The sequence below is a fragment of the Mastomys coucha genome, unplaced genomic scaffold (assembly GCF_008632895.1).
Source record: "Mastomys coucha isolate ucsf_1 unplaced genomic scaffold, UCSF_Mcou_1 pScaffold6, whole genome shotgun sequence".
Classification (NCBI taxonomy): Eukaryota; Metazoa; Chordata; class Mammalia; order Rodentia; family Muridae; genus Mastomys; species Mastomys coucha.
Window position 1 is genome coordinate 113,295,118 of NW_022196912.1, and position 27,433 is coordinate 113,322,550.

The window sequence follows — 27,433 nt, forward strand, 5'->3', positions numbered from 1 at the left end:
ACTCAGAGATCCACCTGCCTCTGCCTCCCAAGTGCTGGGATTAAAGACATGTGCCACCACTGCCCGGCACTCTCGCTGAATCTTAATCACCTTGGTAAAGGCTCTAGGTCCAAGTTCAGTCCTATTGGGGCTGTCTTTATCACGAATGGGGGCGGGACACACAAGGCAGCCCCAACAAAGCAGCGCACACACAGCTTTCACAAATATTTGTTGATTTCTTTTCTAGGCAGAGTTCCCTGGGATAAGAAACCCTCTGGCCTCAACTAGACTACAGTCCAGCTAGAGAGAGACGTGGATGGACGAGAGGCCCCTGTGGGTCCTGAAGAAGAAACGAAAGATCAAGCAAGACTGGGCAGAGGCTCCTGTCTCTACTTTTTCTAAATTGACCCTCCCAAGGAGCAGGGTCTGAGGTGCAAGAGTGCGCATTTCAATTACAGTAGCACTTGATGTTCCCAAGCAAGTTACAACATTTTATGTTGCACTTAGCCAACCTCACAAAGTAAAGGAGCCCCTACTAAATGCTAGGACCACAGCACCACACAGATATGAATTAGTAAGTGAGGGGAGCGTGTGTGCCTTGGAAAGCTATGGAAAGACATGGACTAAGATGGGACACGTCACCAGCCTTTCGGTAGCCGATGTTACCCCTCACAGCAAGGAAGCTGAGCAGGGGACAGCGGCAGGTTCCAGGACTCTTCAGATCAAAGCCATGCTCACAGCTCAGACTGAGGAGGGAAAGAACAGGAGGTGTGGTGGAGACTCTCAGACAGGCCACAAACAGGTAGAGGTGAGGCGCCTCTAGGGTCGGGTGGATGAGAGGGGAAATAGAGCTGCAGATAACCATTAGTCTAGAAAGTCTTTGGGCTTCCCAAGCTATTTAGGGGGAAAAAAAAATCACACCTGAAATCAGTATAATTTGAAGAGTAACTGAGTAATGAAGACGCAGTTCAGAACCAGAGGCATTGCCTCTTCAATTTCACTTGCTAGTTCCCAACTTAATTTTTAAATTAAGACTCCTCTAATGAGACTCAAAACTGTTCTCAATGAATTCAAATGGCAATAAGGAGAAGAAAAGATGTTTCATACACTTGTCTGCTGGGAGCTGGGAGCCACAGACAGGGTGAACATAATTCTCCTCTACACAGGCCATCTAACTACAAACTGCATTTGTCAGACATGGGAGTCAATGGACCTGAAGAGAACAGGGACTGTTGAAAATAGCCTCTACGTCATAGACTTGAACTTGGCAATCATTCAAAACATACACACATAATATACACACGTGAGCATGGATGTACTGGCATACACCTGCAGCTATATATTCATTTATACACAGACACAATTCACAGCTACATATTCACTTACACGCATACAGAATTTGCAGCTACATACTCATTTACACATATACACAGTTTGCTTTGGCCAAATACTTCATTTGTGCTTGTTTTTCTCTACCTGCAAGAGCAGGCAGACCCTGCCCACTTTTCCTGAAGCAAATGAGCGTGCAAACCAGTGCTCCATGGCTGTAACTGAGTATGTATAACTAGGTGCGTGGATACTGGAGCTCATTAAAGACAATGGTTCTAGTATTGATGGCTTAAGCTAGCATCCAGGAAAGTGCCCCGTGTACACTGTGACAATCACAATGGAGGCCTCTACAAGGGAACTGCAACTCTGTGATACACAGAAGTCATCGGAGACATATATGCATTAGTTTAACTGGTACTGTTTCTTTAGAGGAGCATGACCGGTAGGACCTTTGGTTGAACACAAGAGCTCACAGAGGGCTTACCTTGTCCAAGCTGGAGCAGGTAAGTAGCTCCTTATCCCATGTTCATTGTGTTTAGACTATTTTTTTTCCCACACGGGTAGGTTCTAAACTAGGGTGTAGGGGATGTCAGAGTAGTTAGCTGATGATAGTTAGCTTCCAAACCCAAGCAAAAGAAAAAGCACAGTACAGCCCTGGCCTGGCCTGGGCCATGTTGCTACTCTCAACCGTCGTTAAGGACAGAGAGTGCCCATCGAAACTGATGTAGGACTTAGATGCCCACGGTGGTCCTACAAGATGGGAAATGAGCCCTGGTCCTAGTACTGGTAGATGGTAGGTCTGTGAGCTAGCTGACGGGGGCTACAACGGGAACGCTTCCCCAGGATCATTCCCATACTGTGTGAAGTAAGAGGCTGAAGTGCAAGGTTTGTGAACAAGACGGATTAGACACAACTGTTCTTTGTACATGTCTCACATTTTGGTCTTTATTAAGACTTTGTCATAGTCTTGTTGCAAATGTCACCACAGCAAAGACTTATGCTCTAATTCATGCCTGTAATTGGTGCCCAATTAGAATTAGATTACCTGAGCACACCCCAGACAACTTGTAGTTAGAGCCTGACACAATGGCACACATCAGGAAATCAGAGCTTGAGAGGCTAAGGGAGGAGGGCCGGAAGTTTCAGCCTAGCCTTGGCTGCTTAAGGAGCCCCAACACCCCCCAAAATAAAAACAATCTACAGGCCAAGAAGCACTAGCTGATGTATGCTTTGGTAACTGCTAGGGAGGGGCCGGGCCCACTGGAACCCCTCTTCAAGGATGGCCTAAGTTCCTTACTACCGTACAAGTAGCTGGCTCTAGCTTCCCATCGCTCGACCTGTTTACTGAAACTGACCTTTGTGAATGTTGGGTCTTGTTTTATTCTGCATAATCTAGGACACTAAGTGGAAGAGCAAGACCTACAAATCACAGGCAACTCCAGCGCAACCCAGAGGAACCTTCTTTCTAAGTTTCTGTGGGACCACAGTTGTTCCAGCATGTCAATAAGTGCATGGGTGCTCTCAGGAGGAGAGCCTGAAAATGGCCTTAAATAGCCCTAAAGGCATCTCTACAGTGGAACTGGGGGAGAGTCTTGTTGCTGCTGCTGTTCCTTGGTGCTTGAGGGTGAAGGTACATGAAGCTGCAGGAGTCTGCATAGATGTTACCCTGAACATAATGAATGCTCTGCACACACTGCCCTTTAATTCTCACCAAGTTCATGAAGTTGGGACTCTTGCTTACTGGACTGGGCAGAAAGCAGAGGCTTGTACCAATCAGATGGGCTGCTTGAAGGCACAGGATTGGGGTGGGGGTGGGGGGTTCATCCCAGGGTTCCAATTCTCTGCTCCCAGTCTCACTGCATCCTCTGGAGTGAGGTCAGGATCATGGGCACCTATATCTGGAGCACCTCCATCTGGAACACCTGCATCTGGAACACCTGCATCTGGAGCACCTGCATCTGGAGCATCTACATCGGGAGCACCTATACTTGGAGCATCTGATAAGCACCAGGGATGCTACACACACCATTGTTAATCCTCCTCTTAATCACGGTAATCTTGCAAGACTTTAGCGTCTTCATTTTGTAGAAGTGCAGGGTGTGGACTCGGCTTTGAGACCTGAGATCTACTCTATGTTGATACTGGAAGAGAGCTGGGTAGATGCAAACTCTATGGAGAGACTGAATTTCTTCTACAGGCTGCAAGGGCCACTGAGAGTAACGATCTCTATAAGGACATTCCACTTAAAAACCTGGGCTACAGACATGTGCACACGAATGTAGGCACACATCACGGTTGTGTGCATAAAAGCACAGACACGAAACCCTACGGCCTGTCTCTTGGCAAGGGCGTGGGAAGGAAGCCCATGGAGAGCAGAGAGAATATAAACATGGCTTCAGAAGCTTAGAGGGGCAATTTTAAGTCCACTTCTAAAACCATCATATGAACAGCTTGCTCAGAACACATTCTAAAAGCTTTATTATCCTTAAGTCATTTGGTAATTTTACAAAAATATTTCTAGAAGCCCACCCTAGCAGTTCCACAGAGCTTCAAGGGAAATGGCTTTCCCTTTCCAATTGCACTTACAGTCTGGGCTCTTTGATAGACACATGCTATGCATGGCAACAGGATCCAAAGCTGTTCCATCTCTACATTTCATATTCTTGTTATGAGTACAATTTAATAGATTTCAGAAACATTCCTAAACGCTATGCAACCTACATGGAAACATTCCTATTGATGAATTTAGTCTGAAGTTACATCCATAAAAGTTCACATCAAGTAAGATCATTGCTCAGTAGAGGGTTATTCTTTGTATTAACCTGTCAGTGGCTAATTCTAGGATTTTCTTTTCTCCATCCAATCTTTATCAATCATAAAGTGTGTGTTGGGGGATTGGCTCCGTAGGTAAAGAATTCTCTGTGCAAGCGTGAAGACCTGAACTCAAACCCCAAGAGCCCAATGAAGCCAGCTGCATAGTGCAAAAGGTTGTAATTTCAGGCTCCTACTGGAGCAGAAAAGCAGAGGCAGAAGGATGCCTGGCAGCTCCCAGGCCAACTAGTCTGAAGTCCCTGCATGAAAAGACCCTATCTCAGAAAGGCAGACAATGGAGACTAAGGCTGGAAGATGGCCTCTGCCCTCATGGCATGGCTGTATCTGCAAGCAGATGGGGTGCATGTACACACACACACACACACACACACACACACACACACACACACACACACACAGAGGGGAAGTGGGGGAGACAGATGCCTTGACTCTTGAGGAAGTCTCTGGTAAATGTTTTCAATTTCCTGTCCTCAGCCTTGCTGGCCATGACGGTTTACTCAGCAGTCTGCTCACAGGGCTGCTTTCTCAGAGAGCAATGTGAGACTTTCATGAAGACAATTACTAGAGACAAGGGTCTGGAGATTAGTTAAAGTTAGGGTCAAGCAGGGAAATGCAGAATATGGAACTGGAAGTGCCTTCGATTGTGTGGACGGCTACTGACATGGGAAGTTTGGACAGTTGGGATCCTAGGTGTGGGGTACAGCTCAGCTCTTACCTAGCATGCACAAAGCCTCCAGTCCCCACCACCACACCAACTGAACATGCTGACACACACCTATAATCCCAGTACTTGAAAGATAAGTGGACATAGCAAGACTGTAGCTGACCTGTGCTACGTAAGACCCCTTGTTCCAAAATAAATAAATAACTGGGCCAGCAAAGATCAAAACGAACTAACGGCCTCTTTGAAAATCGCACTTCCTTGTTATTTTTTAATGAGCATAAAAGCATGTTCCAAAGCACAGAAAGATTAGATGAGCCCAGGAGCACCCCTTTAGCTTCACCGCTGTAAACAGAGCGGCAAGCTGACAATTACTGCAGCTCCATAAACATCTCTACTCACTGCAAGACAAAAAGACAAACAATGCCAAGGAAGACACAGGGTCTGTCCTGGACCAAGGAGAACAGAAGGCAGTGAGTATCTGAGGGCAAATGTAGAGAGGGCTGCCCCCTTTCTGTAAGTGCTGGGGTTCCTTAATGGGTGTGCCTGGGGGCGGTAAGCAGATTTATGCAAGAGGCGAATGCCCTCCTTTGCACGGTGGACAAAAGAGTCAGCTTGTGGAAGGGATGAAAGATGCCAGAAAGCCCAAGGCGAGCTGCCACATGTGAAAGGAAAGGCCGGGGGGAGGGTCTCAGAAAACCTAGTAAAACCTGAAATGTGGGCCCTTGAATTGGAGAACGGCATGCCCTGGACCAAAGAGTGGTCCAGGAATCCTGCTAGTTTCAGCAAAGAGATGCTGGCAGGGCTGAGGCTCAGAATGGAAACTGAGAAGAACGCTCCTGAGATTTTGTGGTGTTTCTCCGTGAATGTGAGGAAGAGCGGTTGAACCCTTTGGAGATAGAGGAGACAAGCAGGTGGTTATATCATTAATGACAATTGCCTAGGAAGGGATTAATGTTGGTCCTGAGGAGTAAATTCACAGGAAAGAGAGTTGACAAAAAAGGAAGGCAGCAAGCCCCTTAGGGATGGTAGTGGTGGCATGGCACTTAAGTGCTGGTTGCTTTTTCAGGTCACCTGGGTTGAATTCCTAGCACCCACATGGCTGCTCATAACCATCTATAACTCCAGTTCCAGGGCAAGCCCTCTTCTGACCTCTGTGGACTCTGCACCCATGTGATACACAGATATACATGCAGGAAAAACAACCATTCACCTGAAATAAAAATTAAAAAAGTTCAATATGCCTTTTTCTGGCTTCCTGTCTCATCGTGTGACCTCTTCTCTGTGTGTCCCTATCGCTGTAATGCCAGGGTCATGAAGCCCTTGTCAGAGGAAGAATGACAAGGGCTGGCTCTCTATGCCTTACACTTTCAGATTGTGAAAAACCTCGTTTCTTTATAATTTATCCTTCAGTTATTTTGCTATAGTGATGCAAGTCAGAATATTACAAGGGTTAAACTACTAAATTAGGAAGCCAAGATTTCCTTGTGGGTTGTCTGAATTTATAATACTTCACTTCATGACGACCTGGGAGCTTTGAGGACGATCATGGTTGCTCTCTGGTTGTCCAGGCAGCTGTAAACGCACTCTGCCCATCTTCTTGGACCCACAAAGGACTGATAAAGGTAACACTGTTTTCCTCGTTCATTTTGATTTTTAGGAAAGTTGCTAGGAGGGATCAGACCTGGAATTGAGGGAGGTAACTGTTCCAGAGGGACATTCCTCAATTTACACTGAAGAAAAAAAAAGAGAGCTTGGTTTTCCCATGCATCTTGACTAAAGTCATGAAGTTTACTGAGCTTGGGAGCCTGACTCAAAACCTGAGTTTTCTGAGTATTCACCCTCGAGCCTTCTGTGGCATGAAATAAAACCAGTGGGAATTCCCTCATCTGTCTGTCTGTCTGTCTGTCTGTCTGTCTGTCTGTCTGTGAAACACATGGTCGGGCTATGGCAGCAGAGGGCTGCAGAGGGCAGGTGGGAATAGTCCCAGCATGAAGCCAACCCAGGACATGGAAAATCCCATTCCCCAGAGCAGTTATCTTCATGCATGGTTTCCCAATGGTGCATGCACTTGTGCACACACAGAAACAACATGAATCTGCCAGCAAAAGAACCGGTCTCCCCTGCTCCTCCCGTTTGCTGTTGGCTTGTGGCAGCTTAATCCTGCTCTGTGCACTGAAAATGTCTCTAAGGATTTCTTTCCATTTCATTAGTTTATCCTGTGGGCTGTCAGCAGCCAAGAAAGAAAAACCTGTTGGGTGTGATAGAATGCTTTGATTCATTCACTGCATGCTAGCAACACAGATTTGGTAATGACTTATTTTGATAATACTTGGTAATAATAATAGTGGCCCAATGCTAGCTAGAGTGAAGGAGAAGGGAGGTGAGGGGAAACCAGAGGAGGCAGCAGGGTGTCAGGCTGTTGATGGGGGAGGTCTGACCACAAGCTGGGCTGAGCAGCTCAGAGAATGGCCCTGGGCGTCCCTTGGACAACTCCACCCTGACACAGAAATGGAGGTGTAGCTTAGTGTCGATGGGTGCGGGAGGTGCTTCTCACTGAATAAACACTGGCAAGTTCAGGAGCCATTAGGCCTACAGAGGACAAAAAAAGCAGCAGGGAAGGTCAGGCCCAGCTTGCACCAAGTTGTAGCAGAAGGCGAAAGCTAAGGGTGATGGGGATGGGGGCGGCTGTCTTATGTCCTACTAGGGTGAAACTATCAGAGGCCAGATTAAGGGGCAGACCAGGGTGAGGAATATCTTTAATTATGAGATACAGACTCATGAAAATAATTCAAGCCACAGTGGCCTAAATCTAACTTTGTAATGGTTGGAGGTGGGAAGAGAAATCCTTATAGAACTTCATTCTTTCATTAAGAAAATAAGACAACATTAAGCATAGAATAAATATATATGTATATATATTGAAACACACAGATGAACACCGAAACTCAAAGACACAGGGTCTGTTAGAGACACCTGTCAGCTGGCTACCCCTGCAAGCCTCTGAATAAGCCCCACTTGTGTTTAGATGCCCAGGTTCCTTGTTAGACAAGAGGCTTGTTACCTTGTGAGGCTCTGCTTGGTTTCCACTGTACAAAACTGAAGGGCTCTCTAGTCCATTGGAACTGCTAGAAGACTGAGATCGCTTTCATAACCTACGTGGCGCTGGGAATTGACAAAATGACCAAACGTAAAGTAGCTATGCCTGACGTAATCCAAACCAAATCTCCCTGGTATCCTCAAACCAAGGTGACTCGACAGCCCAGCCTGCCCGTGTTTTTGAACCAGAAGATGGTGCCACCTTTGAGGTCTGAGCAAGATCTTGAGCACTTCCAGCTACTCCTTCCTATTGGTTTGATTTAGGCTAGAAAACACCAGTGTGCCATTCAGCTCACAAGCCCAACAAGTGTCAGAGGACCTGTTGTATTAGATCACTGGTCTCGGCACCAGTTCAGGGTCTCACTTCCCTGGGATTAGCCATCACATCACAGGACGCCATCACAGGATGCCATCACAGGACGCCCTTACTTGGGTTTTGTTTTGTTTTGCTTTGTTTTTCAATTTCATGATAGTGTGAAAGCCATATGCCTTCAGGAGGAACTGTCCTTGAAGAGCCAGGCATGGTGATGTACACCTGTAGTCCTAGAAGGACCAGAAGTCGAAGGTTATCTTTTATTGCATAGAAAGTCTGAGGCAGCCTGAGCTACGTAAGACTATCTCCAAAGGGCAAGAAAAAAAAGAAACTGTCTTTTCAATACTGATCCTTCCTAGGTGAGGGGTATAGGGCCTTCTTATGATACTGGGCAGTACTGACATGGTGCAGATGCCAGCCACACATTAACAAGGACAAAACACTGACACTTTACAGTGACTTGTGTTGTTAAGGACATGTGTAGTAGGTGAAGACCTATGTATACACAATCTTCTACTTTCAGTGGTTTATTTGGAGACGGTCAAGAAACACTTGCCATGCCCCAGTCATGTTCCACGAGTCCAGCACCACATCCCCATTGTTTTGCCGTCTGGGATGCTATTTTGGTTTTCCTCTCTGGCAATGCCACATCTATGAATTACACGCAAACACACCCCACATACACACATACAAACACCAAACACACCCCACCCCACCCACATACACTCATACACACACCCACACACACCTCCTTCTGTTTCAAGTCTTTACTCAAGTGTCAGTTCCCCTAGGAAGCAATGCCTCTCTTCTTCAAACTCCCTCCAAAAAGTAAGCTCCCCCTCCCGACACAGCCCAGTTGCCTATCTCCAGTTCCTGCATCCTGTTCCCTTACCACCATGCTGGCAGCACATCATCATTGATTCTGGATTCCTTCTTAGTCTGAAGATTTGCCTTCCACTCATCAGAGGGAAGACAAGGGTATGGGAGGACAGTGCTGAGAAAGTGGGCTCAGATTAGATTCTAATGTGAGCTTCTGACAGGTGTGGAGGGGCAGCTCCCCTTCTTTGCATCCCCGTATCTTTAGGCAGAAAGCTGACTGGGCATTCGCAACTCCTGGACAGTCCTGTAAGCCTGAGAATGACCTCTTCAGGGCAGAGGGGGTCTCAGAGACTCTAAACATGTAGAGCCGAGAGGGTCTCAGAGATTCTAAACAGGCTGGGCAGAGGAGGTCTCAGAGATTCTAAACAGGTAGGGCAGAGCGGGTCTCAGAGACTCTAAACAGGTAGGGCAAAAGGATGAAAACATCACAGAAACATCCCAGGCTGCTAGCACATCCCTGCCCACATCCCCAAACTTAGATTTTTATGGCTTTGAAACATACACTATAGATGACAGACACACAAGTTTATTCAACTGAATATAGATCCCATGCATAGCTAAAGCCTGTACTAGTTAATTCCCAGTGTACTAGAGGAACCATGAAATTTTAAAATCATGAATTAAGAATTAAGACACATCTACCCATGAAACAGAACCCATCTACCCACCCAGCTTTAGGCATTATCAACTCTTTCCATGGTGTTGTGTCATAGGTACAAACCCAAAATCCTCATCCCCAGAGTATCTTACCTAATGCAGAACAGAGCAGACTGAATCCTGTAAGAAAAAGCTCTAAGCAGACAAAATCCCAATTCTAAAAATAATGCCATGGTGAAGGACACCCACGCCATTAGTGTAGCCGAGCAGAGAAGCCGGTGACGGAGCTATGCTTCATAACAAGCGCTGACCGATCACTGCTTGTACCTTACTGCTAATTCCTTCTTCTCCTTATCACGTGTAGGATACCCATGGTGCCTATCAAAGTAGGATTTACCCAACTTTACCTGCACAAGAAAAACACAGAAACATTCCTGCTCCATATTTCATATACTATTAAAAAGCATGAAACCGTGTGGCCCATGAAACAAGAACCACATCTACCACCATTGCTGGAACTACTCCAGAAACCCGACGACAAACGTCTCTTCTCAAGCACAGGAGTATCTGACTCCTTCATGCACTTGGCTCGCTTCAGTATATTCTTTTACAAGGCATGCTAAACAGCATCAGACATCTCACCCACAGCAGCACAGTCCTGAAGCTCTTGGATCTCCTAAGTACACACTTTCAGGGTCTGAGTTTCCCTCTCATCCCCAATCCCTGAAATTTGAGGGCCAGTTCACCCACAGAGCAGACATCCACAACAGCCGGAACCCAGAGGCAACTTCTAAAAGACTTGGGCATACCCTGCCGCTGTTTTAGCCATGCAATCTTCACCACTGGCACTCTGAAATCCTTGAGAGGAGCTAGCACGGGCAGCTGAAGGTGGACTGGAACATGGTCAACAGAGTCCCCCAACAATGACTCTGGGGACAAATGAGGAGCTTCTAGAGCACCGGTACAAACTGCGGCCAACACAGGAATGTAAGGAGACAGCCGGGAACAGATGTATCTCCATGGTGACTACAGTGTCAAGGCAGCCAAAGCTGCTCCAATCAGGTGTCAGGCACACTAAGAGCCAGTGTGCGCTATTGTCACGGCCTACCTGTCACACTGTCCCAACTCCACCAGAGCAACAGTCTGGGGACAGAGGCCTGGTTTCAAACTCTCAATTCACAGCAGCCAAGACACTTGAGCAAGAAGAAGTGGGGAGTCAGACCCAGGGCACAGCAGTCATGCCTCTCCAAGAGAGCAGCCACTGCTAACCAGAAGGGAGCGCTCTTGGCTGACCACGCATGAAGGAGGAAGGAAGGAGGTGAGGGAACAGGAGGAGGCGCTCCTAGACACCTACCTTGCAGAAGGGCTCCATTTCTCTTGAAGAAGGTACTGCCCGGCCAGATGGGTGGACCTGATGTGCTGGAAGAGAACACAGATGTGTATGAGAGTTTGAGAGCAGAGAGCCACTCATTCCCTGGCAGTCCTTTCCCTGGTGGTCCCTCCTCCAGCCTTCACTTGTGGTGGCCTTGAAACACTTCCCTAGGGGGTGTGCTTCAAAAGCAATCAGGTGAAAAACAAGCTTTCTAGCCCCCAAGGCCAAACCATCTGTGCAAGTATTCTGGTTATCATCTTGGCTAGGGTCACACCTGGTCACTGAGATCATCTACAGGCAATTGGCAAATGTATGTGGTGTGCTGATTTGATTAGGTGGTACCTGTCACTGAGCACAGATGCTTGCTCACCTGCCCCTGAGCTCAAGCATGTGGCAAACAAGTCTTGTCCGAGTCTTGTGACTGACCAGGGCTGCTGGCACTTCCTGGTTAAATATCAGAACTCGCCTGCTCTATACCAATGCTGGCCTTTCTTGCTCTCTCTTACAAATCCTCTTCAGGAAGATGTAACCTTACCCTGCTCCAGCCCTCCCTTGTCTGTTGTTTTACATCTTGTTTTCAATTTCTTGGCTTAAAATGTTGCACTCTGTACCCCATAAAACACCCTGCGGATGGATTGCCACCCACACTGTAGTAACAGCAGAGGCAAGAACATGAGCAAGATCGATCTATCACTAAGGTACTCTCTGTACTTCCAGATGAGCATTTTCACTGTCTTAAGTCAGTGGAAAACTTTATAGCTGCCCAATCTTAGTAAAAAACCCTTCAAGTGGAAAAGGGGCTATCCTCAATCAGGGACTCACTTAAGATTAATGTTAGAAAGCCGTCGGTTCACATTAGCACATCCAGCCCAAGAGGCAATTTAAATTACTCCCACCAAAATAGTATATGGCAAATGATGTTGGTTGATGTAGTATCAATCAGATTCAACATTTAACAAATTGAAACTGGTCAAAGAGGTATCTGTAAGTCCATCAAGCAGGTAGGCAGACAGATAGACAACACACACGCACACGCACACACACACACAAACGCACACGTGGCCCTGAATGAACACAAGAACTTCAGTAGTCGGCTGGAGTCTGGTTGTGAAAGACAGCAATGCTGTTAACAAGGCAGGGGGATGCCACTACATTCTGCCTGCCAGAATTTCATTACCTGAGGTACAAACACTATCTCAGCTATAGGGACACAGTACATGATTGAGGAGGAGTTAGAAAAGAGAAAAATGCTACCGCATAAAAATGCTATTAAATAGCACGATAATGTCAATGTGCTTTCTGTACTCCACTTTCACGTGCCTCGCTATGTGCCAGGGTGACTTTTTTATCCTTCAATGAGTTATAGGTTTGAACACCCTGTGTGGAGCAACTGTACCAGCACCCCGTCCTCAGTTCCCATGATCCTTAGCACTCTTTAGCAACAAAGGAGCTTTAAATTGAGGTTTATACACCTATATGTAGTACTACGGCAAGCACAACAGACTGCATATATACCATGCTAAATAGAACTCTTCTATGTACTGGAAATCCAAAACTGGTGCCGCTTATTTTATCATAGCGCCTGCTCTACTGTGGAGAGCTGAGCAGAACCTGCAGATCTGAGGAGTATGTGTCCTAGGGACTTGAATGCTCATAAATGTTGTTTTATTTTGCTTTGGATCCACTATAGTAAATGTGATTGGAAATAACGCACCCTGCAGTCAGTCCAGGGTCTCAGCTCTGGCAAGTGAGGCTTCTGGGGGACAAGGAGGTGCACAGGACAGTACTAGACCACGCTGGGGGTGGGGTCTCAGGGCTGGAGGACAATGATGGCAAGCTGATTCTCTCCCATGTGGCATTTGGCAGCCCTTTAAAAGTCTCAGTCAGGAAGAACAACGTGTGTTAAAATGTTTAGGCTGGCCTTTAACCACCCTAGCAGGTTCTCGGAGCCCCACCACCTTATCTTTATAATAAAGAAGGAAACAGCAAGCTGGCTGCTGCCAATACTGAACTGGCTGATTCATAAAGATATTTAAAAACTGAGGACTTCATTATATAGAGGAGTTCACAGCTTCTGGAGAATTCAATAATTGAGTATTACTGCAGAAGCCTGAATATCCAGCTTACTACCACCCAAATCTCCTTTTTATCCTGACCTTGATTTGGCTGAAAACCCAGTAGACACCCAGGATGGAGCAAATGTGGGGAGCTGAGGTCAGATAAACCCAGTGGTTTTAGATAAGGAAAACTCTGCATGATAGAAATCTACCGGAGGATTTCTATAGCACCCCTTTAACACCTTAAGTCACTCATCAGTATTCTGTGGTCACTGGGCTCTGCTGTCCCTCTGGTCTGTCCTCAGGTGGTAGAGGGAGGTTTAGCCCTGCAATGGCCTCTTGCTATACTCAAAGAGTAGAGGTGTGTGTGTGTGTGTGTGTGTGTGTGTGTGTGTGTGTTTTCTCACATGTGCATGTGTGTGCATAGTGTGTGTACGTGTGTGAGTGCATGCAGATGGTGTGCACGCATTTCTAGCAGTTAAGTGAGCCAGGCATTCCCCTAATGCTAACTGCAAAGCTTTTGAGCTCCCAGGTGCCATATTCCACAGACACCTTTTAGATTTTTTTCCCTCAAAATGATATCATCTGACTGTTAGGGATTTAAGGATTTATCAAGCGCCTATTGAGAACTCTGTTTGGTGCTACAAAAGCCTGGGAAGACGAAAAAGAAAAAAACTAATAAGACTCCTATCTGTGACCTCTGAGAACTTACTGCAGACTTTCCTCTGATGCCATCTAGAGAGACAAAATGCCTGTGGGAAGGCTAAGAGCGCTGGCTCCAGCTGCAGGCTGGCAGAGCACAAACCTGACTGTTCCTCTTACAGCTGGAGACATCCCTGGCTGAATGGCCTTCAGAACTCAAAGCTAGTTAAAAATACATCCAAATGAAATTACTTAAAAATACATAGTAACTGCAGTCATTCAGAGAAAATAGTGGTGTGATGTTTGGGAGGGGTGGCACCTCCTGTCCCCTTTTCCAAATCAAGAGTGGAGGGCTGCAGTGGCAGACACGTGCTAAGAACAGGCTCCTGAACCGTGCCCTGGAAATGTACATGGCTGGTGAATGGCACTTCTATGCAAAACGGCCAGGAAGGACCCATAACTGAAGGGATTCTCAGCATCTCACAGGGTCCCTACACTGCTGATCACTAGGACAACAATGTGGTCAACTACTGAGCCCAACAATTTCCCCTGGTTCTGTGTGGTGGGCAGGAGACAGAGATCACCTTCCCATTCCAGAGGTGAGCAGTCCTGGGAGGTTACATGACTCCGAGCTAGTGTCAACACACGAGCAAACCCTGGGATTCCAGAGTGCCTGCCTCCCCACACAGAACTCTTAGCCATCCTTCCCCACAGAAGGTCTTTTTTGTTAGGACTCTCTCCTAGGCAAAGTTTCTGGCTAGAAAAAGCAATCTAACTAACCATATGTGAAAAACAGTGGGCTCCTATTAGCAGAAACAATACAAGGCCCGAACTGCAAATGTCTCATTTCAATAATGCGCTGACAGTGACCTTCAGCACTATCAGCGGTACCAGCTCAGCGACAAAGGATGCAGGCCAACAGGTTAAGAGGGTCTTGCCTGCCAGAGTCTGTCTCTGAACTGGCATTTCAAAACATTACTCTGCTGAATGCTGAGGCTGGTGCTGAACCAACAAAACCCAAGAGAGCACAATTTCTCCTAAATAGCATACCATGTCCCCCAGAGGTCTACAGTATTCAACCACTCCTGGGTCTCATGCTCTTTTCTCCACTCCCAAGAGGATGCTGGGAGTCAACAGATGGTAGGGCCCCAGGTAGTTCTTAGAATCAGATGTTGGCCTTATCCACATGAGCTTCAATCATGGTGAAAAAGGGACATATTATAAGCACAAAGCTCAGGAGTTCTGAATACCCAACCCTGCATTCAACAATCTGGACTTTTAACCAGCCCAATACTAAGAAAAGTGTGTTGTTCTAAGGTCCCAGGTGCCAAGCATGAACTAGAGACCACAAAGAACGGGATGCTTCAATGTGGAGGGAATGTGAAGGAATGTTAAATGATTAAAGCAGAAAGAGGACCACACTGCCAGGGTGTGCTTGCATAAGGTCTCCACACTCAGAGATGGAAGCAGGCAGGCATTATCAGGGACTGGGACAAACGTGTAAACATTGAGTATTTAATGGTCACAATTTTGGCTTTGCAAGAGGAACAGTTATGGAGACTGGCTATACAATGAATCCAGTCATCTTCACACTACAGTTAGGCATACTTAAAAATGGGCATGATAGTACACTTTATGTTACATGAGTTTTATCATAAGTTATAAAATTGAGAGTTAGAGAGAAAGAGTACCAAGTGGTGTGGAGGGAGATAGAGGGGTTCTGGCATGGACGCTTGCTTGACCTGGAGTGTTGGGCAGGAAGATGGAGTGGAGGGGGGGGGCAATTCACATGCTCTCTGACCTTCCTTTGCTGTCCATCAAAATGGCCCAGAGCACACTGAAAGGCTGGCTCAGCTGGTCAGTCCTCTTGGGGGCCTGAGCTTAACTACTCTTCAAGTAGCTTGGCAGTGATTCCCATTACACCCTAGCACTGGAAAGCGTGTGTGAAGGAATCTTCAGGATTTGTACATCCACCATCAAATGTTTGCCAGGAATAAAACAGCCAGAGTGTACACACACACACACACACACACACACACACACACACAAACACACATACACACAAAATGAATTCTTCCATTGCAGTACAGGGGGTCACCAGTGCAAGCATTATGTTAGGACAAACCTGCCTCTACCACCTGAGGAGAAAAAATGGAAACCAAGAACAAATGGAACAAATGGAAAACAAACCATGTTGGAATTCATTCCTTTAAACTAACTGTAGATAGATCACCAGGAAGATAATAGAGAAGCAGAGCCTACCTAAGACCCTAATATGATCCCTGAGAGATGGATGTTAAGCCTCTGAAATTGTAACATAGCCATTAGGAGTGCATAGACAGACACAGAAGTTGGGGGTAACAAATCACCCCAACTGTCAGGGAATCATCACTTGGTGTGTAAGCAAATCTCTGCCAAGTCTCAGGACTCCTTCCATACTTTCATAACCTCTCAGAATAAAAAAGGAGCCCCTAGGGTCATTGCAGAAGAGTGGGTGGGAAGACAGAGGCAGAAGGAGCAGGCAGCTTCGGCAACTACCTGCTGGATATCTGCTGTGGTGGTGAGTATAAGGTCAAGCCAGCCAAAATCTCAGAATGGCTACTGGCAGGCTCAGTGGGTCTCTCTCTCTCTCTCTCTCTCTCTCTCTCTCTCTCTCTCTCACACACACACACACACACACACACACACACAGAGGAAGCTGGGAGAGAAGAGTGGTAGGGGAATAGGAGGAGCTGAAGGGGAGGAAATAAGAGAGGAACTTTAATATATGCATGTATGAGTTATCAAACAATAAAAAAGACTTTAAGAAAGTAAAGTTATAGAAATACAACCTGGGGAGGAAAGGTCAATAGAACAGCTGGTCCCATCTGAGGTAGTGTGGACAGTGTACTGGGGTAAAATGTAGCCTCTAACATTTCAGATCTTCTAACTTGCCTGAGCTTCAACTGTCTGCTTGTAACCTGTAGGGCAACTGATCATGTGCAGCACATAGAATCGAGGGTGTCAGCTGGGCAGTGGTGGCGCACACCTTTAATCCTAGCACTTGGGAGGCAGAGGCAGGCAGATTTCTGAGTTCGAGGCCAGCCTGGTCTACAGAGTGAGCTCCAGGACAGCTAGAGCTACACAGAGAAACCCTGTCTCGAAAAACAAAACAAAACAAAAAAGAATCGAGGGTGTCAAAGAGAGGCGTCTGCAGACCACTGCAGAAATCCCTGCTGCAGTCCCAATTCCAAGAAACTCAAGGCCACAGGGCAACACTTAGGCTTAGTTGTGGCTTGGTGCCAACACTTCCTCAAGCATCCTGGGTTCTCTGAACTTGGCTCTTTTCTGCATCCCATGACAGATAAGGACTTCTCATCTTCCCTTTTCCCTTTTCAAGTTTCCAAAAGCAATTGTTCCTTAGTCTAGACACAGCCAATTGTTTAAAAAACATCAGCAGCTAAAGAGACAGCTTCAAAGATCCCCTCCTCCTCCTCCTCCTCCTCCTGCTGCTGCTGCTGCTGCTGCTGCAAAGAAACTTAAAAGCCGACAGGTGGAAACCTCTTAGGGCTGGCCAGCATTTGGAGGTTGACAACTGTTAGGAGGCAATCACTGATGAGACCACCACCCCGAAAGCTTAGGCACCAGAGCAGCAGATCCTCTGGGGTCAAACACGGAAAGATCACAGAAAGAAGTGGAGTGGCTCTGTAGCCTAAGCCAGGGTGGGCACTGGAGACGCCCACAGCCAGCCTACAGCTACAAACATGGAAAGATCGCAGAAAGAAGTGGAGTGGCTCTGTAGCCTAAGCCAAGGTGGTCGCTGGAGACCCCAACAGCCAGCCTACAGCCTACATGACAACCCATGCCTCCCAATATGCTACGACCTGAGATACCTGTAAGAACTGACAAGTGACAGTAGCCTGGACAGACACACTGTTTCGTTTTATTTATTTCAATGGTGGATGGCCTGCTCACCACTGTCAATTAGTCTTGGGAGGGACAATGGAATGGTGATGCGTCATATTGAAGTCCTACCATGCAAACAGACTAGAGCTTTGGTGATGGCGGAGAGCTATGATGTACAGGTCTGTAGCCAAATGATCTTGGTAGCCAGTCCCCTTCTACTGGATAAATCCTTTCAGAAAGTACTAAGAGAACACTCATTTCCAGAAACCCAAAGGTAACATCTGAGGCTATAGCAGGGTTTGTTGGAGTATGTGTATCTGATATTCCCATCAGTGATCTGCTTTCTGGTTTCCTTTTGTTCTGTAACTATAAAAATGTCAAGAGGCTGCCACCACATTGAGGCTCACTACTTGGGGCACCCTGAAAAATCTATACTCCAAGAGACCCAAATGAGGAACCTGACCTTGGGCTTTTTTTCTCAGGCTCCAGAATTAAATTTCTATTGTTCTGTGAGACCAGGAAGAAAATGGAAACTGCCCACCAGCCAGCCCTCTTCCCCATTCCTCACCTCCCACCCTCTCAAGTTACAGGACTTTGCCTCTGGTTATATAAAGTCTCCATTATAGCAGCATTATCTCTTTAAAAATCCTCCTCACCTTTAGCCTCCACACACTCTCAGGCCCTGACTTTTCAGTCTTTTCTGCTAGCTTCAGGAAGCATGCTAGAAACCCTGGGTGCTCTGGAACCATCGCCCTGACCTCTGCTTTCATATCCCCACCTCCTCATTCCCTACATCTGTCTGAAACCCCTCTTGAGTGTAAGGAGACCAATCCTATTGGATCAGTGGCCCTTCACCCTGTAACAGGACCTTGTTGCATCTAATTACATCTTCTAGGACTTTCTTTTCTTTTTGTTTGTTTGTTTGTTTGTTTGTTTTGTTTTTCGAGACAGGGTTTCTCTGTGTAGCTCTGGCTGTCCTGGAACTCAGAAATCTACCTGCCTCTGCCTCCCAAGTGCTGGGATTAAAGGCGGGCACCACCACTGCCCAGCAGGACTTTATTTTCAAACAAGGTCATATTCTGAGGTATAGAGCATCAGGACACCAACACATGACTTTGGAGGCTTCCACAGAATATCTGTCATTGCTTTTCATGTGGAATGTTCAACACCCAGACATAGCACACTTGTGTTTTTCTTTTCTTGAATCTTTATTTAGTAACCACACCCTGAGAACTTGCCTTGTAACGTTCAGATGTTGGCTGAGGGGGATGAAAGTTTAAACTTGAACTCTGCATTCTTCCTAACAAGAGAACGTAACAAACCTGCTTTGGGTGACTACTTGCCAAACCCTCCTGGTGAGACTCCTAGAGTCCCTAACACTGGCGCTGCCCTACTGTCTTCCCTGCCCATTCCTGTACACACTCCCTAATGTCCCCAGAACCTCCTCTGCCTTTGCAGCCTCACTGATCTTATGTAGTTGAGAAGTTCTTCCTAAGAGCCAGGAGGTCTCCCGTCCAGGCTCTCCCTCCCTCGAAGCCATTTGCCCTGCATAACTCCTCCTTATCACTGAAAAGCCGAGTGTGCACACTCACACCAGCCCTGGGGTTGGCAGAGGTATTGCTGGGGACATGGGTGTCACTCCATGTCAGCATTTTTCTGTGTCCTCTATATAGTGAATTGCTGTATAATTTTGCATTTGAAGACTTCAGTGTAAACAAAAGTTCATGGGGCAGGGCAGGTACAGTCAGTGCTAAGTCCTGCTGTCAGCTCAGGAGCCCTGCCTACCATCCTTTCCCATCACCTTTCTTCGGTCCTTAAGATGCTGCCTGGGGTAAGCTTTAACACACAGACCTTTAGGACCCGTCGGAGCCCATTCTCTTTTTTGCCTGCCCTATGTTCTTATCCTATGTTCTCAGCAGAGCTACCTTTTAAGGATCAACCTAAATTTCAGACCCCAGGAAGGCATTTTTCCACACCTTCTACCCGAGGAGCTCTCTGAATTCTTCTGGCACTTACAGTCTATCTAGTCCCCCAGGGAATAAAGCCGAGTCCATACTGTCTCTCTACTCTGGTGCCTTAATCCCTTCATTCATCCTTCAGGCGTGCATGAACTGTCCAACAGTGACTCCCCACTTAGAGCTAGGCTGAGGTCGCTGAACACAATAGACAGTTGTCATAATTCTACTGGAAGAAATGGCAGAAGGCTGCTTGCATCTCCCTGACACAATTACTCAAGCTCTAAGGATTAAACACAAACCTCTAATAGAGCTATAATTAAATCTTTTTACAAAGGAGCATGCCCATACCACCTCTTCTTCCCTACCATCATATTGAAAAATGGAGAGAAAATGATAAATCTCATCACTGATGGTAAGTAACGAGCTGGGTGATTTTGAACTCCTCTTTTCTGTGATTTCTTGATTACCTAGGAATATATAAACAATTAGATAAGTGCATGTATATCTTTGATAATATGGAAGGCCTATTTGGGTGTACTGGGGAAATGCTGCCTAAACCCAAGGCTGGGTTTCAGATGCACCAGCTCACTGTACATCTTCCTGAGCAGTTGCAAAGGTGTTTATCATTATCTTAGTGCTACACGTTTCTAATTTTACATATGAAAACCGTGGCACCATTCAACAGAAAGTACATTATTTGCATGATGTATTTGCATTTGTAAAACACCCACATTTACTTTTACTGCTTAATGGGCCCCATTTAAATGGGCCACTCTACATAAATGGGAGTACACTGGTTCTCAACTCAATGGTGCTGATAAGAAAACTACTCCTTTTAGATGCAAATGAACCTACTAATCACAACTGAACCAGTGGCAGAGGAGAGCTGAGCAGCTGTTCTTAACTCTACAGCTAGGGCCAGTTTGGTCCCAGTTTAAGCTCCAGAGCAGCCTGGGGTTTCCACAGAAGACATTAGTCATAGACCTCAGGGATCAACTCCACGTTTTCTAAAAGAAGACAGGAGATTTTGAGACATGAGTCCACTGTGCATATGTGGCCAGGACTCTCCATGTCAACACATGAAGGAGGAACCCAGAGAAAAGGCAAGGTCCATCCAGGTAGTTAGGGATGCTTATGACCAATGCCACCAGATAGCTCGTGGGTCTTACTCTTAACATGGTACAGCACAATGGAAAGAACATAGGGATTCCTCACAAACCAAAAGCTAGGGGAACCTGAGTTTGGCTCCTTTCCTACCATAAGCCACGTCTGAACAGATGAGCCTGTAACCTTGGGGTTGGGAAAGGCAGAGACAGGAGGACCACTGGAGCTACTGACTACAAGCCCGGGAGAGAAACGGGACAGTGAGTCCAAGGTATGATGAGAGGTCCTATCTCAAGGGAGTAAGATAGAAAGCCACAGAGGAAGACACACAACATTCTCTTCTGGCCTATATGCACACATATGTGCACTTGCACCTGTACCCACATGTGTACACACATACACACACCACACACACAGAAAGAAAACCTAATAAGTCAGTTGTCCTACTTCTGAATACACAACCCCCAGCCCTACCACTGCCAATAGAAGCAAGGACTCTAGCTATCTGTCCATCATGTCCACAGCAGTCTCACAACAGCCTTCAGGGGTGGGGGAGGTGGAAAAGGCTCATGGATAGATGAGTGGATAAGCTAAACACAGAACACACATAGGGAATATTCTTTCGAGGAAGATGATTCAGTAACAGATAAACCCTGAGGATATTATGCTAAGTGCAATGAGCCAGCCACAAAAAAGACCAATTCTACATGATTCTAGGTATCTGAGGTGCCTGCAGTCATCAAAGTCAGAGACAGAAAGTAAAACTGGTTGACGGGAGATGGGCGGAAAGGCCTGGGGAGTGGCTGTTGATGGCTATTATTTTAGTCCTACAAGAGAAAAATAACTCTAGAGGCAGAATATGGTTATTGACAGCACATTGGTGAGTAGCTATACTTGCAAATGGTCATGATGGCAAACTTCATGTGCAGTCGGCCATGCTTCACTAGACAATGGACAGACAAATGACAGGTTATAGATAAATGATGCTAGAGACATGATACACGATACAGGATATAAATAGATGGGTAATAGGTGGGAGACAACAGACGATGGATAAGTGGAAGGTGGATGGATGGACAGATGGACGGATGGATGTCATTTAGATCTTGAGTGTCCCCCAGAACTCAGGTCTTGCTTGGTTCCCAGAGTCTATTTAGAAGGGTAGTGATACCTTTAAAGGCAGAACTTGTGTGAAGATGTGCCTCCAAAGGAATTATGGAAGTCTGGTGTTCTCAATTTCCTCCTCTCTGCTCCCTGGCCCAAAGACAATGGTCTCTGCCTCTTGCTCCCCACTTTCCTCAGGCCTGAAAAACATGGCCCATCAATCATGATCTGGAACCTACATAAGCAGGGACCAAAATAAGCCTTTTCTCTTGATAAGTTGCTGTTTCAAGTTGTTTATACTATAACAAACAGGAAATCAATAGGTAAGCAGCCATTCCCTAGGTGGGCAGGGAGCTTTGCTCTCTATCCATAGGCTACTGAAATGAGATACACATCCTCTTACTCTTCCCTCTTACTCACTCACTCACTAAATAAACACTCCCTTACCCTGAATGCAGACAGAGCAATAAAGAAACTGTCTTGTCCACCAAGAGACAGGGATAAACATGCCCCCCACACAGGTAAAATAGAGGACTCTGGGATGTATTAAGGATGACAGTATCACTGTCACATAATGCCTAGAGAGTTAGTCACTTCTGGATCCCTCCAGGACCAGACCGTTAATAAACTTCTGGTGTCCCTTTAGTGTGGCAGAAGCCACTAAGAACCCCTCTGTGTGAAGCTAGCTCTCTTGTGACTCACATGACTCTAACCCCCAACAGCACTGCTATTGACACAAGATTTTAAATACCAACTGCCGAGCCAGTTCCCAGCTACAAGCCCTGCTCCCACCAGAGAAACTACAGATGCTGCCAATGTGCCAACTCCCTTACTAGGTACTCAGCACAGGCCTGGGCCCCTGTATACGCTCAGTAAATTTGGTTTATTATTACAACCCCAAGCAGCTTATTATTATAAGCCCCTCAATATATTCTCTGCGCTGTGCTAAGAGAGCAGCAGCTTAAAAGTAATTACCACCATGAGCTAACTGAGGCAGCCAACTTGATAAAGGAGAGCCAGCCAGCCAGTCCACGTGTGAGGCCGGAAGTCCAGATGACACGTGGTAACCCTTACCCATCCAAGTCTGTCTCATGGTGTCAACAATGGCAGTTGTATACTACATCTCAAACAGGAGCAGAGAGCACCCTTCACTCTTATCATCGACTCATAAGACAAACTTCCAACATCACCACCCCACCTAAGCCTAACAGCAACAACCCCAGGGGCCCAGGCCATTAACAGGTGACTAGAAACACAATAGCCAAACCATAGTAACAAACACAGAACCCCAGTACCCAAGGGAAGCAGGGATGGGGGCATTTGTCAAATGCTGTAAGTCTCTGGGATGGAGAGAGCTGAAGGGGACAATTCCCATGCCATCCACTCAGGCCATTATGACCCCAGAGAGGACGCACATATATGAGGCTTAGGCTGGGGCTGAAGGACAGAGGAAGCCCGCTCCTTCTCCTTCCTATATCGCAGTCTCCCTGAGGTCTTGACTATAGCGAAGGGTGGAAGCAGGTGGTTTTCCCAGATAAAGCCCAAAGCACCACTGAGTTCCATCCCCAACTTGATCATGGCAGATTTTCTAAGTCCTTAGGCCAGGCCTAGAACATGGAATCTTGAGCTGACTACAGATGCACACTCTATCCTTTGACAACAGCACTGGTTTGAGGCAGTCACCACCACATGTTGGAGGCGACTATTACTGCCACTCTCTCAGGTCTCCCTTGAAATAATTCCACAAAGAAAGATGTATTTCTGTCATTCAGACACCACTACCAACTATTTTTGGAGTTTTGAAAAGATCAGCACTCAGAATATTTTAATTCATCCATGTTTCAGATACGGTCTTACTCCTGGTATTCCTCATGATGCAGGTCAGATGAGAAAAATGGCCTATTTGTCTGGAAAACAGAGATTCTCCTTAGTCTCCTGGAGATAGTTTCTTTTTTTGATAGTCATATCCACCAACGATGAAATGAAAATTAAAATGCTGACTTGGGAAGTGGGTGACACAGTAGAAGATCTGCCTAGTGTGTGTCATTAGGGAAGGGAGCCCACACTCCCCAGAGTGGATTCCTGAAGAACAGGTAGAAGCTGATGTCTGTGGTTTATTGGACTTACTTACAAGATGGCTTGAAAGCAGAACAAATCTATTTAAATTCCTGAAAAGTTGTCACTGATGTCCGCCACAGTAACACTTGCGACTGGCACTTGCCTTTGTCTGGATGCCTGCCATGGCACATCCATAGCTGCTGCCTGGCACTCAAGTGAAATAGTCCCTTGTCCCCCTCTCCAGGTGCACTCTTTCTCTCCCTCTCTCTCTCTTTCCCTCTCTTCCTCTCCCCCCTCCCTCCCACCCCTCTCTGGTTGTCTCCAGACAGGCCTTTCTTACACTCATTTGGTTGCTTGTTCCCCAGATGCCTCAGGAGTCTCCCACAGCCCCACACTATATTTCCTCAGGAGTCTCCCTCAGCCCCACACTATATTTCCTCAGGAGTCTCCCTCAGCCCCACACTGTATTTCCTCAGGAGTCTCCCTCAGCCCCACACTGTATTTCCTCAGGAGTCTCTCTCAGCCCCACACTGTATTTCCTCAGGAGTCTCCCTCAGCCCCACACTGTATTTCCTCAGGAGTCTCCCTCAGCCCCACACTGTATTTCCTCAGGGGTCTCCCTCAGCCCCACACTGTATTTCCTCAGGGGTCTCCCTCAGCCCCACACTGTATTTCCTCAGGAGTCTCCCTCAGCCCAACACTGTATTTCCTCAGGAGTCTCCCTCAGCCCCACACTGTATTTTTAGCTCAGAAAAACAAACAGCAGTAAGTCTGAGGAACCCCACACGCCAAGCCCCTGGTCCTCTTCCAACCTTGCAGGGGTTGAATCCAGGGTAGCCTGGGCAATGGACTCCTGTGTCTCTCATCCTAACAGCATTTAACTCTCCTAGGGAATCTAGAGAAACATCATTCCCCCTCCTGGAAGTAAAAGCTAGAAGACAATGCTACATTTCCACAGCAGCAGCAAATTCAAAAAAGACTCAAAAAAGTAAAGTCAGCTGAGCCTTGAGGGCATGGGCTTGTAATTCTAGCTCCTCCAGAGGTTGAGGCAGGAGGATCATAACTTCAAAGTCGGCCTGGGTTACAAAGTTTCTTCAAGGCAGGCCTAGGCAAATTAGTGAAACCTTGTCAAAAGGGGGCTAGATACAAAGCCCAGTGGGAGAACACCTGGCTATACCTGAGTGAGACTTAAGTCCAGTGAGTAATGCCTCCTACCCTGTGGGAAGCCCTGCTGTGCTCTCGGAGATTCTCAAACCGAAACTACAAGTTGACAGCTAGTCTCTGCGCGCTGGGGGGTTGGAGCCCATGCAAATTGACTCAAGAACCAGATACCTGTTTCTTTCGAAGCCGTGATTCTTTGATCTTTCTTCCCCTTCCTGGATTCCTTTGTATCCATACTGAGCTTTGATGTCTTATTATCACCTAAATGCCAATTGCTTACCTGTGATGCCTTTGAGTATAAATCCTCTCCCGTCACTAAGTAAAGTGCACCTTGATGAGAAACGTCTCTTGGTGTGTGCGTCCTTTTCTCTGCTTTCCCCATACTGCAGGTCTCTCACATTCCCGGTTCGTGGAAACCCACGCTAGTAGGAAGCTGCTGGACGGCATCCTACACTACCCCAGGGGAGGGTCCAGAGAGCACTTGGCATGCTCAGAGATGGAACAGGTTGGGGGTTGAAGCTCTACAAAGCTCTACAGTGAACCCTTTTGCAGACATTTCTTCCTAGGTGTGAGTGGAGGGTGTGGCTGCACTGGATGCTCTGTTCTGTTCTTCAGTTTGGATTTTATTTCTTTCAACTGATACATAATAATTGTGGTGCGTGTGATTTTTATATGTGTATATACAACAGACAAAGATGATATCCAGGTAATTGGCATATCCATCACCTCATACACTATCATTTCTTTGTGTTGGGAACAGTCAAAATTTCGCCTACTATTTTGAAGCATACAATTAATTGTTGTCAATCACAGCTACTCTACTGTGAAGGGAACATTAAAGTTATTCTTCCCATAGAACTGTTCCTTGTTCCCTCTGCTTCTGATTCCTAGGGCATCAAAGAAGTCCACATAATTAAAGCCTTCAACATACTAGGGACAACCTTAGCTTCCTGTGGCCTCCACACAGCCTGCTTCCTGGCACAGGTGCGTAGGTTCTACTTCTATTCTGCTAACCAGCTGTGGGATTCACCCTTCTCAACAGAACTCTAATCTGAGAGTCCCTGAAGGGTGTGGCTCCCTCTCCCTCTCTCCCGCCCTCTTTCTCTGAGGCTTCTCTCCACCTCTGCCTTCATCACAGGAGTCACAGGGCCCTCAGTTTGAGGATTGCTCCATTGGTCTTAGCTTTTCTAGGGAAGAGACCTTATGTATATATAGGACATCCTTTAATTGCATGCAACTGTTGAACTTTACACATGTATACGCATGGATGCATGCACTTAGCGATGTCTTCACCTTTTAATATAGTCCAGTCTAGCATGTGATGAGAAGCACTGGTCTCTGGCTCCCTGTGATCGATGCCACTTCCAGATTGCTGGGCGCCACACCTGCTCTAGCTTCCTCCTCTGGCATCCCTCACTCCACACTCTTTCACTCTCGGGGTACCAGGCTGCTTGTGGTCTTCGCCTCTGCTCTAGGAAGCTCCCCTCTCTCTAAAGCAGCTCCCTTCCCCATCCTTTATGCAAGCTGTGTTCATTCTACACAACGCTGCCCTCCAGGCTGTCTCCTTTTCTCCACGCTCCATGTACAAAGTAGATAGAGGCTGTCTTTACATGCATCACACACACTCTAAGTGGCTAGCAACAGCAGGTGCATAGCAAATGCCTTAGAAAGAGAGTGGGGGAGGGAGAGAGGGAGGGAGGGAGGAACTGAGGGAGCAGGGCGTGGTAGCACATGCCTTTAATTTCAGCACTCAAGAGGCAGAGGCAGGCAATCTCTGTGAGTTTGGTCTACATAGTGCCTGGTCTCCATGGTGAGCTCCAGGACAGCCAGGGCTACATAATGAGTAAGACTCATCTCAAAAGCAAGAACAAACAAACAAATAATAAAAAACGAAGAATGCTAACCAGCTCTAGGAAGTATACAGACCTGTTATCAAAACTCTCTTTTTATTGCTAAGTGCTCTTTATTCAAAATGGTGAAGTCACTTAAAAAGTATAAAACAGGAATAGTTAGTAAGGGACCCAAGACACGCACGCACGCACGCACGCACCTCCCAGTTCCTGATATCTGTTGACTTTTGTCGTCTGCAGAAGTGAAAGAGAACTGAGAAAAATGATTCAACCACTGAAAGGCTGGTAGCTTTCTGAGTGAGAATAAGCCAGTCTTCCCTCTGGCACTCTGAAGGGCAGTCCTGCGATCTGCTCCTATCTCTGCATGTGGCTGGACTCAGAGCCCAGGCAGTCAAGCACTAAATTAACACTACCACTGCTGCAAAGGTCCAAGGCTCCAACCAGGGGCCGCCTACCTAACTAAAGGACAGATTTACATGGCCCCTTTGTCTCCCATCCCACAGCCGACCCTCGCCTCTGGCTGCTGCCGCCGCCGCCGCCGCCGCTGCTGCTG

At 46.7% G+C, this 27,433-nt stretch overlaps 1 protein-coding gene across 7 annotated transcripts in view; it reads right to left on the reverse strand.

Annotated features, from left to right (window-relative positions):
- Foxn3 (forkhead box N3) overlaps window positions 1-27,433 on the reverse strand; it is a 382,814-nt gene that overhangs the window by 86,045 nt on the left and 269,336 nt on the right. For all 7 annotated transcript variants that reach the window (XM_031356754.1, XM_031356755.1, XM_031356753.1 and 4 more), the window contains one exon: window positions 11,044-11,108. In XM_031356754.1, the coding sequence (XP_031212614.1) occupies window positions 11,044-11,108 (65 nt within the window). The remainder of the gene's footprint in view (window positions 1-11,043; window positions 11,109-27,433) is intronic.